The sequence below is a fragment of the Ornithorhynchus anatinus genome, chromosome 3 (genome assembly GCF_004115215.2).
Source record: "Ornithorhynchus anatinus isolate Pmale09 chromosome 3, mOrnAna1.pri.v4, whole genome shotgun sequence".
NCBI lineage: Eukaryota > Metazoa > Chordata > Mammalia > Monotremata > Ornithorhynchidae > Ornithorhynchus > Ornithorhynchus anatinus.
The window spans coordinates 117,259,291-117,273,041 of NC_041730.1; the positions used below are offsets into that span (position 1 = coordinate 117,259,291).

The following is a 13,751-nucleotide window of genomic DNA, read 5'->3' on the forward strand; positions in this document are numbered from 1 at the left end:
ATGGTCTCCCTTCTTATTCTCTTTCCATTTCTTAGTAATGAGATACTAAAATCCAAAATGTGCCTCTTTTTCCCCATGTGCCCCTTCCTCTCACCCATTTTATTTCTTTGTTCAATTTCTCATTCCACCATTTTTGTCCTCATTCTCAAAAGAAAAATAAACATTTTGCATTTCATTATGTTCTTTAAAGAAATTGAAATGGAGGATATTTTGTAACTTTATTCCTTCTGGTATAAGTCAATTTCTTATAAAAATGTTTGATTTGAAATGTTTTTCTTGTCGTTTGCAGAAGTCGAAAGCGGTATGCCCTCTTCGTTAACTTTCCTTTCAACCTCAACCCTCCTACCTTCACTCCTTCTAACTTCAGGACTAACCCATTGTCAAGAATTCAGGAAGATAACACCTATCTGCATATATATGTGTACATATATATATATATGATTATAACAGTCTATAACTATATATATATATGTATATTTATATATATGATCCCATTTAAAATATGTAGCAATTTCTAGCTGCATTAATGTGTTTTATTTGTTAGTACTTGTGGATCATGCACTAACTTCTTTGCAGAAAACTTAAATTTATGAATAGACCGCAATCTTTTTTTTTAACTGTCATTGAACTAGTTTCACAGCTGAATCATGTTAAGACTATGAAGTGTCCCCTCATAGTTCGTCTGTTATTGTAGTGTATTTATGTGTTCTCAGTGTTCTCCAGATTTTGTGATACCATTTTGTGTACATATCATCTCTATACCTCTACATTCTTTCCCTTCCTATGTCTTTCTTGAAACTACTTTTTTTTAACAGGGCATATTACATTTCTCCTTACTTCTGCTTCTAGCAGGGAGCATTGTCTTGATTTGATTTGTTGATAAAATTTTTGAGCGGTTTAATTCCTGTTCAGGATCCAGTGAAATTTCTGTAGTCTAATACCAAAGGAACCATAGAAAATTTTGTGCACAGTTGTTTTATTGGATGAATATATTTTATCCAAACAAATGCATGGTAATTTTCTCATCTTTAAATGTGTTTTGCATAATCCTTAATGGACCTTGTTTTGAGCTCATCTTTTGCCTGTATCCTGTTTAACTGCTGCTATGTATTGCACGAAGCATGACCTATCAAATCTTCTTTGATAGGATTATTAAAAGGCAGATTAAGCTCAGCCAACGTAATTGTTTGACAGGTTTCTGTTATAACCATACCATGTTAACATTTCCGTCAAGTTGTTTCTTTTCATCTTTCTAAGCCTTGTTGTCCTATCTTGTCCTGTTCTCGTTTGTGAGTGTGTGTGTATGTTTCCTCTTAGAGTCTTACTCTTTTGTGTTTCTAAAAATACTTGTGAAAAGAGGTGACTTCCTGTCAGTTTGGCATTATTGATATGATCCAACTGCAGAGAAGTTACTGCAACACTTTGCATCTTCAAGGATATGCAGTGGTTGCACCTCTAGTTTTGGCTTTTGACTTTTGAGTAATCTTTCCCTGTGGTGGAGGCATGTTCCTTATGTAAGCATGATTAATGTCAAAAGGTTTGGTGCAAAGTGATATGGCTTGCTCCCAGAGCAAATCATCACACTTCTGCATAGGTTATGTACTTCTACTTGTGTGAATCATTTTTCCCCATCTTCCCAAGAATCTTTTAAAATCTTTCTTTTGAAAATGACTAAGATTTCCTTATGCAAGACCAGAAAAATCCTTATTTTCATCACCTAGAAAAATATTTTGGATTAAGATTTAAACGCCTGGGAGCAACCTTTGTTGTTCTGTGTATATGTGGTTAACTTGGTTTGAATTTCCTGTAGCATGTAAAGTGAAATTGTGTCTTTTTGTATCCTTTGGAGATCTAGTAGGATGTTCTATGTAGAGGTACATAGAACTGCACACCAGAACATAGCTTAACACCCAGAAGAAACAAATAGTACCCTAAGAGGGAGGGCATTATGGGGCTTGCAAGCTTTAAAACTGTCTCCTCACTTACTAGGCTCTGCAATAACACTTTCCACTTTGCTGGGGCACCCTTAGGAGTAGAACTGATTTGAAATCTCTGTAGAAATTGAAAACAACATAGAAATATGTAGCAGGCCCACTCTGCAGGGTGCAGCTTGAAACCAGGGTTTTAGATGGTTGCCCTATTACTTTTAATTTATGCTTACTCCAGTTAATGATGCTCCATTAACTTGTTACATGCAAATTGTTTATTACCAGCTATTATTTTACCAGTAGAGGTATTAATGTAATAGTGTTATAGTCTTTAATGCCCGTGAAAAGGTACAGTACATCTAACACAAAGTGAAAGTGTAAACTCAAATGCACCCAAAACCATTTTCAAATGGGGCTAAAATTTTGCTCAACAATTTGAAAAGAGCTAACTGAAGTTTTTCTTTCAAATATCAGTGAAAACTCCCTCGTTCTCCTCAGCTGCCTTTCCCTGCCACTCAAAAACACAGACTTAAGAAAGGCAGCCAGACAGAATATTTAGTTGTTGACCAAAGTGAGAAATAGTGTAGTACTTCAGAGCCTATTGAGTGTTGTACTAAACAACTGTTCAATGAATGAATAATATTTATTGAGCAGTGATTCTGGGTGCAATAATAATAATGATAATAAAAATAATAATTGTGGTATTTGTTAGCACCTATTCTGCCAAATCCATTGTATTGTTCTCTCTCAAGTGCTAAGTACAGTGTTCTGTGCATAGTAAGCGTTCCATAAATACCTTGGATTGGTCAACTGATTATTAAGTGCCAACCATTGTACTGAGGGCTAGGGTAGATATAAGGTAATCAAGTCTCTGCTGTTGGGCAGGGATTGTCTCTATAGCCAAATTCTACATCCCAAGCGCTTAGTTCAGTGCTCTGCAGTACAGTAAGCACTCAATAAATACGACTGAATGAAAGTCGGACACAATGCGAATCCCACATGGGTCTCGCAGACTAAAAGGAAGGCAGAACAGGCATTTCATCCACATTCAACAGGTGAGGAAACTGAGATAAGGAGAAGTTAAGTGACTTTTCCAGGGTCACACAGCAAACAATCGATGGAGCTAGGATTAGAACCCAGGTCTCCCTTTTCAGTAGGCCATGCTGCTTCACACGAGAGAGCGTTGCACTATACCCTTTGTAGAGTGCAATGGAATTTAATTTGAGGGACTATTGATCCCTCAAATAGTCAGGAAGACAGATCTTAAAATGCATTACATATGGAAGGAAGAAATATGTACTTAAATGCTATGAGGTGAGTATCCATGGGCTTAATTAATCAGTCAATGAATAGTACTTGAGTACAGAGCACTACTAAGCACTTGGGAAAGAATAATACAATAGAGTTGGTAGACATGATCCCAGCTCACAAGGAGCTTAATGTATAGAGTTGCCAAAGTACCATTTGGGGTGAAATTGGGGTTGGGAGCTGAGATCAGGGTGGACCTCCTGGAGGAAATGTAACTTCAGAAGAGCTATGATGATAGGGAGACCGGTGGTTTCCTTGAAGTGAAGTGGGCAGAAGTTCCAGATAGGAAAGAAGGCATGAGCCAAGAGGTCGACAATGAGAGTGGTGGGAAAAAGGCACAAGAAGTGAAGCGGGAGCTAAGGACACGATCTCTGCCCACAAAGAAAATACAGTCTATTGGGACAGACAGACGTTAAAGCTTTATAAATAGTGGTAACAGAAAGAAGAGCAAGATGCAGGTAGGAATAGAATGAATGTGCCCCGATGATAGTAAGTAGTTGAAAACACTTATGGAGTCTCCTTTCAAGAATGTAGAGTGAGCCTCGGATATTAGAATTCTGGTCAAAGTGTCTGCACAAAGCAATTTATCATAGTGATAATGGCTTGTGCAGAGCCATTCTCACTCTCTTGCCCTCCACTGAGTAGAGAGTGTGAAGTGTAGATGACCAGGGGTTCAGCACACTGTGAAGTGCACACAAAGGTTGTTTAACCAAGCAAGACCAATTTGTCACTCAAGTAGCCACTGCCATGGTCCAGGAGGTGATTAACTTGGTAGCCTCTGGGATCTATGCCACCCACATTATCTGCTATTTTCCAGAATTTGTTAGAGGCTTGTTCATTTTACGGAGCACCACTGGGGCTCCTTTGGGCAGAAATCCTGACTACTAGTGACATAACCCTAGCAGGCATTCCCCTAGTATCGGAGCCTAGAGTGGAGCTTGGATCGCCTGATTCCCGGAGCCACTGGGTCAACAGCAGGGCTAAATCATTTATTGCACAATTAAATAGTCATATGTCAGTACTGAGGATGGGTATAAAGGGTGGCTGATGGGTCGGTACAATTAGGGATGTTGGGAATTAATCATGGAACTTTTCTCTGAAGTAGTGAACTCTTAGGAGGGCTTTGAAGATGGAGTGGCAGACGTTTGGCATAGTTCAAGGGGGAAGAAAGAGAGACCAAGGATTGGGGTAGGGTACTGGAGAAGCAGCATGGCCTAGTGGATAGACCATGGCCCTGGGAGTCAGAAGAACCTGGGTCATAATGCTAGGGCGGCCACTTGTATGCTGTGTTACCTTGGGCAAGTCACTTAACTTCTCTGTACCTCCGTTACCTTATTTGTAAAATGGAGGATAAGACTGTGAGCCCCATTTGGGGCAGGGGCTGTGTCCAACCAGATAAGCTTGTGTCTACCACAGAGCTTAGAAAAGTGCCTGACACATAACAAGTGCTTAATAAATACAATAAAAACAAGCAGAATCTAGTATCAGGTACCGTTAGAAGGTGAGCTTGGGAAGAGGGAAGAGCATGAACTGGAAGGTGGCAGACAAAGCGTGCATAATATGTAAGATGGAAAAAGCTTGTGGAGAGCCTCGAAGCTAATAAAAAAAGACCATTTTTAGGTACAGAGGGTGAGGGGCAGTTTCAGAGCAGTGGAGAAACATGTGCTGGTCATGACAACAATGTGAACTCTGAATTAAATAGGGGAGGCTGGAGGCAGGAGGATGAGTTTGGAGACTGATCCAGTGGTTTAATCATGACAGTGTACTTCACTGAACTTTACTTTTTCACTAAGAAGTTATTCCTTTGGGACTAAAATTATAAAATGATCATATTTCAGAGGACTTCAATAAATCAGTATTTACTGAGTACCTAGTGGGTCCAAAGCCCCATACTAAACATTGAAAAGTACTCACCTCCTTATTGCCCTGACGCGCTCCCTTTATTCTCCCCTACCACCCCACAGGTCTTGTGTATATATGTACATATATATAATTATAATTTTATTTACTATTAATAATGATATGCATATATCTATAATTCTATTTATAATGATCATACTGATGCCTGTTTACTTGTTTCGATGTCACTGTTCCCCCTTCTAGACTGTGAGCCCGTTATGGGCAGAGATTGTCTCTATTTGTTGCTGAATTGTACTTACTGAGTGCTTAGTACAGTGCTCTGCACACAGTATGCGCTCAATAAATACGATTGAATGAATGAATGAATGAATGAATGAATGAATGAAAAGAAGCAAGAATCATGTTTCCTGTCCTCAAAAATCTTACAATCTAATGGGGAAGATAAATAGACAATTATATCTACTAAGATCATGGGAACAGGAAGAAGAACAAAGATCCAATGCATAGTACATCAAAATTCCAGGATGAAGTTGTTAAATAATATATAAATATCCAAAAAAACCCATAGGTTTACATGAATGCTAAGGACAGAAAGAAAATAAATAAAGGGTGACTATTGAATTGGTACTACTCTGGGGTTTGGGAATTAATTAGGGTAGACTTGCTTGAGGAGGATGAATTTTAGAAAAGTTTGAAAGAGACAAGTTCAGATAAAACAGATTTTGCTGTTGAGTGGGAGTTCTTGAGCAGGGGAAATTCATGTGAAGGAGGGTTTAGAAGATCCCTTCAACCCTTGACGTTTGACAAAGAATGGAGGTCCAGTTCAAAACTGTTAACACATCCCTGGGGTTCATTTTACTTTGTATTTCTTCTTGGAATAGAAATGAGAACACATTTATCTTAAGAGTAAAATATTGGTGGGAGGATCTTTCTGTAATGTGAGAAGCTAGCTGGACAACTAGGAGCTACAATGCAAAGGGAATAAGAGGGGGAGGGAATGGGCATAGGCAGAGATGATCTGGGCAGGTGGTGGAGTTTGAGACATGCAGCTATTACAACTTGCTCACCTCAAACTTCTTCTTAGTCACATTGTAGTACTCTGTGATTGAAACGAATAAAGCTGTCATTGTAAAAGAAACACTGGAATAATCACCAAAAGTTGGAGATGATTAGCACTGCCAGAAGGATATCTTTTAGAATTTCACCAGGAGAATTTCTGGCCTGCCCAAAAGGTGTTTCTTGGGACCTGGTAGGACTTTGCTTAATCTGCATACATCACAGAGTCATTTGATAAATAACAAGAATGTCCCATTAGAACTAAAACTTTTGTTAGTCACATAAATAAACCCTACCTACAATAGAAATATTTAGCTTCCACCAACTGTCATTCACTTTGCAAAGAGGAATTGAGAGAAGTAGAGGAAATGATTTACTTGTAAGAATTATGATGCCATTTTGTCTTCTAGAATGACACTGGTTTCTCAATTACTGGGATATTAAGTAATGAAGTGTATTATGTGGGAAAAGAAATACTCCACATTATTTGAGAAGCTTGTTTTGCATCTACATGTCACCACAGAGTTGATGAGTGTCAGGATTCTTTTTTGATTTTCATTGTTAAGATCATCATAGACTATTTAATGTGTCATTCAATAGCTTTTTTAACTCCTGTAAAATGAGCGCTGATCTAAGGGTACCCTTTATCATCTTTAAGGATGCACCTAAATTAACTGACTTCTCTGGGGTTGATTTGCACCAATCTTGTGGAGTATGTGATATATATGATTCCAGTGTGCTCAGTTTAGAATCCTAAATCGTGGTGGCCTTAAGAAAAATGCCCATGGTTTGGATTTATTTAATAGTATGGAAACATAATTGATATACTGTACTTAAGTTGTGAGGTTTTTTTTTTGAAAGTATGTTTTGGTGGTGGCCTGTCATGTCATCAGTGAAGACCTGACCTTTTCTGAACTATGACTAGTCATTTGAACTGTTTAGTAGGAGCCAGGAGCGTCAACTCATCATTGGGGTTATGGTATCATTTAGCTGGTAATAAGATTGACTAGTCGATTAGACTGTAAGCCCGTCAAACGGCAGGGACTGTCTCTATCTGTTGCCGACTTGTTCATCCCAAGCGCTTAGTACAGTGCTCTGCACATAGTAAGCGCTCAATAAATACTATTGAATGAATGATTAACTTTCTTTCACATATCTCATTCTTGGTTTATTGTGAATTCATGGCACCACAAACCATTCCCTTTTTGAGAAGAGCCTTGCTAGAGATCTTCCTGCGCAACAGGATTCCACTAAGGTCAATTTTGTATTATTGCACATGACTACATCATCTTATTTTGCTAGGTTCTTTACTTAACTTCCCTTAGGCTAATTCAAAATATTAACTCAAATGCTCAGATTTTGCAAATCAAAGTAATGCATCCAATTCATTTATTGCTATGTTCAACATCTTTCCAAATAAGCCCCCTTGGGTCATTTTTCTTTAGCCCATTTTAAACTTTACCTCAATCTACTCTTAGATTTGCAAAGAATGAAAATGAATCCCCCGAAGTCAGGCAATCAACAGGTTCCCTTGATTTTTTTCCTAAGTTATGTACCAGTTCAGCCCCCCTTTTAAATATATCAATGAATACTTAGAGTCTTGTTTCCCTTTTGAACAGTAAGGATAGGACCAATGTATTGTGCTAGTTGGGATTTTAGAAAATTTTATTTATTGAAAACAGCATTTCTTAGACAATATTATATTATTTCTGTCACCTTCAGATTGACATCTACCTTTTAAATTAGCAGGTGTGCCTTACCTAGGATGGTGAATCTTGTTTTTTTTCCTACATGGGTTGTGTATTGATTCTTATTTCCTAGGTGCTATGCAGATCTTCTGTTTTTCTCCGCAATAGTTGTCTTGTACCATTCCCCTCATTAATATATTATGTGTGGATATATGTTTATACATATAGGGATCCCATTGTCATTCAAGTGAAAATCACACTTTATCAATCAATCTATGATAGTTGTTGAGAATTTATTGTTGTGCAGAACACTGCACTGAGCACTTGGGAGAGTACAATACAACAAAATTGGTAGACATTTTCCCTGCCCACAATGAGCTTACAATCTGTTATTTGAGCAGAGCTACTCTTCAGTGACTTGCAGCAGTAATTTCTTGGGGCAGAGGGTTTGAAACACTGACCCTATAAGATATGTATCCAATTCACATACCTAAATTGGCAAAGCAAGCTGCCCCAGCAAAAACACCACGGCACCGGCATCTCGGTTTCCTCATTTTCTTGAAGAAGCACACTGTTATAAATTTGGTACACAAAGAAACCAAATAAGAGTTGAATAAAAGCATTCATATTGGAACTTCTGCTGGTGAATTGTTAGGGCCGTGGTCTCGGGCACAGATTTGCAAGTTTGGGTTTGGATATCCTTATAGCCCTGCCTGCCTCATGTGCTCCCTATAATGAATAGGAATATGATGTAGCCTAAAAAGTTCTATGAGATTTGTTCTCACAGATGTTCCATCTTTGCTTATTTGTGTTTCACTGAGCAGCATATTAATCAACCCTGGAAACCATCTGAAGATTCAAGAAGGTACTTTAGGATTCTTCATTGCAAGTGATGCCAAAGAAGTTAAAAGGTAAAGTCTATACTTTTCTCTCATTCTGCTTCATTCATCTCAAAGTTGCTTACCAAATTATGTAATACTTTTGTATTTTCCACTGTTCCTACCCCACTGAATTTCACATGATTTGAGAACGTGTACCTGGTTGGACAAGCTAGTAGAAAGATATTTTAATTTTTTGAATTTCAGTCCTGAATTAACCTGAATCAGTCCTCCCCATGAATCACATAGTCCAAATAAAATTGACAATCTTCTACTTTCTATCTGCTTGTCCTGATAGAGCCAATTCAGATACTGGTCTACCAATAATCAAAGGCAATAGTGGTTTTCTTCGTGGCTAAACAACCACTTCAACAGACCAAAGCTTTGATGGCTCCCAGGACACCATAACTACAAAATGACATCCTAGCAGTCATTCAGTGGGAGAGCCTGAATTACCAAATGTCAGGAAGTAAAAGTAATTGTGTACTTAAGAGGTCACACCATTAAGGAATGGCTATTGATGTTTAAGTGACCAGTCAAAAACTTGATGCAGTGGCTCAAATCCATTTTTTACTTTGACTTCTACTTCTTTCATTCTCTCCCCAGTGCTTACTACACTGCTATGAACCCAGTGAGCACTTAAAAATATTACTAATTGGATTAGGCAATAAGTCTCATTTAATTGCTTTATGATACTCTAAAATACACAATCAGCTAGGACACCAGGCTGAGCTAGAGAGTGAACTGCCAATAAGGGATTTTAAATGGATAAAGTTTGCAGAAAACTACAGAGGACACTTTAGAGATTATAACAGAACTTAACAGTGTGCTTTTGTTTGTTTTGCTCTGTCAAGGAAAAGTACATTGCTCTGATACGGTATGTATTGTTAGTCTACCCCCTCATCTGTAACAAGAAAAAGTGAATACCTGAGAGCATAAAGCAAATCAAAAGCCCATGCCCAGTATTTCAGAAGTAGGGACCTCAAAACCCCTCAACTCATAGGAATGGAAACATGACCAGCCCCAAGAACCAAAGACTATTCTCATTTGAAAAAGACTTCCAGATATTTTGGCAAAATTGATCAATCTACTTTTAATGCCGGCATGTTGGATTGGACTGTTATCTTCTTCTCTGGAAGGAGATCCATTCCAAACAGGGTGGAAAAGTGAAGAAACGAAGAACTGACAACTGGGACTCGCATACTGTGGTTGTTACTTCTGTTTCCTCCTCATCTTCTCATCCTTCCTGAATTTTTAGGCAAAGTAGATCATGGAGAGATTTTCTTCTGTTTCTCGGGAAAAAAAAAATGCTTGGTAAATTGCTCCAGTTCAAAGAAAAGAGGTATCTATCAATCAATCAGTCAATGGTATTTATTGAGTGCCAACTTTGTACAGAACACCTTGGAGAATAAAAAAGATCATACTTCTAGGACTTCTTAAGCCCTTACTAAGTGGCAAGCACTGTTCTAAACAATGGGGGAGATACAAAGTAATCAGGTTGTCCCATATGGGGTTTACAGTCTTAATCCCCATTTTACAGATGAGGTAACTGAGGCACAGAGAAGTTAAGTGATTTGCCCAAAGTCATACAGCTGATAAATGGAGAAGCCAGGATTAGAACCCACGACCTCTGACTCTCAAGCCCATGCTCTTTCCACTAAGCCACATTCCTTCTCATGTCAGCTGCCCATAAGGAACTAACATCCCCCCTGCAACACTGAGTGATTATCCACTTTCGGTATATACCAAGTTTATTGAGATTAGAAGACAGTCAAAATATATTAAGGAAAGAATTTTGCATAACCCCAAAATAGGCATATAATTTTTTCTCAGCCCCACTTATTACTGTACAAGTTTCTGTAGCAACCTAGTTGTTAGAGAGCTATCAAATCCGGCACTTAGTACAGTGCCTGGTACATAGTAAGCGTTTAACAAATACCATAGTTGTTAAAATAGAATGCACCACTGTTTCAGAGGATCTTTTTGAGGAGGCTGATGCAGTAGTTGAGGAAGGATATGACAAGTACTTCGTTCAGAATGCACAACTGTCATCCTTGCACAGTCTGATGTGTTCTTTTCCTCTATCAATTATTAGGTTTTAAATTCCTGATGTATTATACTATATTAAACTATCAAACCCCATTAGGGAATGCTCTAATGGAACGCATAACCCGCATATCACATGCACATAGCAAGCATCAGGATGAGTTTTTGTGTTTGTCTTTGGCAGTACCTTGAAAGGTTGGTTGAATTTAATAACATAACACTGTTGGAACTGACCCTTCCTTCTCTACCATTTCTTTCTTCTCTTTCCATGGCCACAGTTTGGACTAAGAGTAGAAGTACTCTGAAAGGGTCAGGTTGCTCTTTTAATTTGAGTGGGGAGCACTATAGCAATTTCTGTGAAGTACAGACTCTCTCTGGGTTATCTTTTTTTACTGGATATCATTGGCCAAGACAAAAAGAAAAAAAGTAGTACTCAGGGAGCAATGTCTTCTGTCTTCAGGTTTAATCTCAGGCTCTTTAAATATTTATCCCATATTGCAGGATTCTGGAGATCTGAGTGACTTCCTTCCTTGCCAATGGCAAAGCCCACATGTGTTCTGATGAGGTGCACTGGATGTTGCTCTCAATGATGAAAGACAAATGAGACAATCTACTGTGTCATATTTTCAGGCATTCTCCAAATTACCGTTATGGAAGTTTATTTGAAGAAGCACTAACTTGGCTAGAAGAGGCTTGTGTTTGAAATGAATGGTCTCGCAGCAAACATTTTTATCTTCAAATGTCTAAACCTTTCCAAAGTCGAGAGGAAATTAATGTTGGCATGTTTCATTAATTTGGCGCTGTAGCAGGAGGGAAATATGGGACTAATTTCATTTGTGCGGATTAAGAAATGTGTCAGTTTTTCTGTTCTGTCTCTCCAGGGCATTTTTTTACTGCAAGGCCTGTCATGATGACATCACAGATCCCAAAAGGATCAAAAAATGTGGCTGCAAACGGCGTAAGTAATATTTCTTCTCCTCCTCTTCACTTCATGTCCCTGTGAGGGATTCTCAAACCTTAGGTTTTCTTTCATGTATACACGTTCAACAGTGGCACAAAGAAAATGTAAGTAAATTTCTATGTGATTGATAAATTTTCTACCGCCTGAAACAGATCATGTGGTTCACCTGTAAAATGGAAGTATCAAGACAATTATAACTGTTCTCTAGTTTTAAAAAATAAAGACTATGGCATTTGTTAAGCAGTTACTCTATGCTAGACCTTGAAGTGGATTAAAGGTTAAGAGATAAGACACAATCCCTGTCCAACACTGGGCTCCCTATGTAGCTTTTCCCCATTTTGTGGATGAGGAAATTGAAGCTCAGAGAAGGGTTAATGACTTCACTGAGATGATATGAAAAGCTGGTGGTGAAGCTAAGATTCAAATCTAAGTCTCATGACTTCTAGACCTGTGCTATTTCTAGTCTTGTCTTATGCTGTCAAGTCGTCTCCGACCCATAGAGACTCCATGGACACATCTCTCCCAGAACACCCCACCTCCATCTGCAGTCGTTCTGGATGCAGATTTCCTTGGTAAAAATATGGAAGTGGTTTACCACTGCCTCCTTCCACAAAATAAACTTGAGTTTCTGTCATTGAGTCTCTCCCATGCCACTGCTGCCCAGTACAGGGGAGTTTTGACTTGTAGCAGATTGTCTTCCATTCTCCAGTCACTGCCCAAGCTAGGAATGGAATGGGTTTGCCTCTACCTAACTCTCCCTCCCTTAGTCAAAACTGGTAGAGTACTGGAAACTCTCCAGTTGTGACTCCGAGAGGGCTCTACTTCCAGTAAGTCATTAATACTTATGGTGACAAGCCCTGTACTAATCGCTGGGGTAGATACAAATTAATCATAGTGGGCACAGCCCCTGACGTTCATGAGGCTTGCAGTCTAACTAGGAGGGACTGAGATTTAATCCCCATTTTAGATGAGGTAACTGAGGCAGAGAGAAGTTAAGTGACTTACCTAAGATCACTCAGCAGACGTGGCAAAATCAGGTTTTGAATCTAGGTCCTCTGATTCCCAGATCTGTGCTGTTTCCACTAGGCCACACTGCTTATCCTTAGGGACTTAATGAAAAGATAGAGACACAGTTGAGGACTTTCAGTTGTTTCCTGGAGAACTGATACATGCTCTAAGTCTTCTCCTAGCCAGAGACATGATGCTAGCTACAGCAAAGAACACTTAAGGAAAACTATTCTCCCTTTGGTGGTAGGTACATTGAATGCAAAATTAGATGTAAATCAATGTATAGCTTTCATTAATATGTACATGCACATGCTTGGTAAATGAACTCAGACCACTTTGTGTGAGAGAAAGAGCCCAGTCCTGTTATCTAGGTCAGTACATCTTCAGTGAGCAACTGTTGGTAAAACAAGCTTAAACCACTTAATGGCATGTTTTAAGTAGACATTAAGGGCTTTCTTTCAAAAGCCCCTTCAGCTCAGTATCGTAAGACAGATGGATGTAGATTCTTCTCAAAATGTAAGAATACGAAGGTCTATTTTTGCATTTTACCTTCAGGGTGATCAGTTTTGTAATCGATCGGCCCACACTCTGTGAATCCAGAGTTTGCAAAAACTCAGTGGCCAAAGTACACATGGCCAGCTCTGTCAGATTAGTTGAGCATTTTGCTCTGCCTTCGTAGTTCTTATTCAGGATAGAGACACCCAGCGTGGACATTTTGAAGGTCCGGAAAGAAGAACTATTTGAACCTGAGGCCCTACTGTCCACCTCATGTTTCATTCATGTAATAATAATAATGTTGGTATTTGTTAAGCGCTTACTATGTGCCGAGCACTGTTCTAAGCGCTGGGGTAGACACAGGGGAATCAGGTTGTCCCACGTGGGGCTCACAGTCTTAATCCCCATTTTACAGATGAGGTAACTGAGGCACAGAGAAGTTAAGTGACTTGCCCAAAGTCACACAGCAGACAAGTGGCCGAGCCGGGATTCGAACCCATGAACTCTGACTCCAAAGCCCGTG

General features: G+C 39.0%; 1 protein-coding gene and 1 non-coding gene across 20 annotated transcripts in view; one reads left to right on the forward strand and one right to left on the reverse strand.

The window, feature by feature from the left end:
- The window catches only part of KCNMA1 (potassium calcium-activated channel subfamily M alpha 1), an 879,166-nt gene that overhangs the window by 711,057 nt on the left and 154,358 nt on the right, over positions 1-13,751 (forward strand). For 10 of the 19 annotated variants that reach the window (XM_029059252.2, XM_029059253.2, XM_029059259.2 and 7 more), the window contains exons 17-18: positions 8,665-8,751; positions 11,646-11,722. In XM_029059252.2, coding sequence (XP_028915085.1) covers positions 8,665-8,751; positions 11,646-11,722 — 164 coding nt within the window. Of the gene's footprint in view, positions 1-289; positions 302-8,664; positions 8,752-11,645; positions 11,723-13,751 lie in introns of all 19 variants that reach the window. The other 9 variants (XM_029059250.2, XM_029059251.2, XM_039911557.1 and 6 more) reach the window with 1 other exon arrangement.
- On the reverse strand, positions 12,405-12,542 carry LOC114810637. Its single transcript, XR_003758332.1, has one exon. It is a non-coding gene; the product is annotated as a small nucleolar RNA SNORA7 (small nucleolar RNA).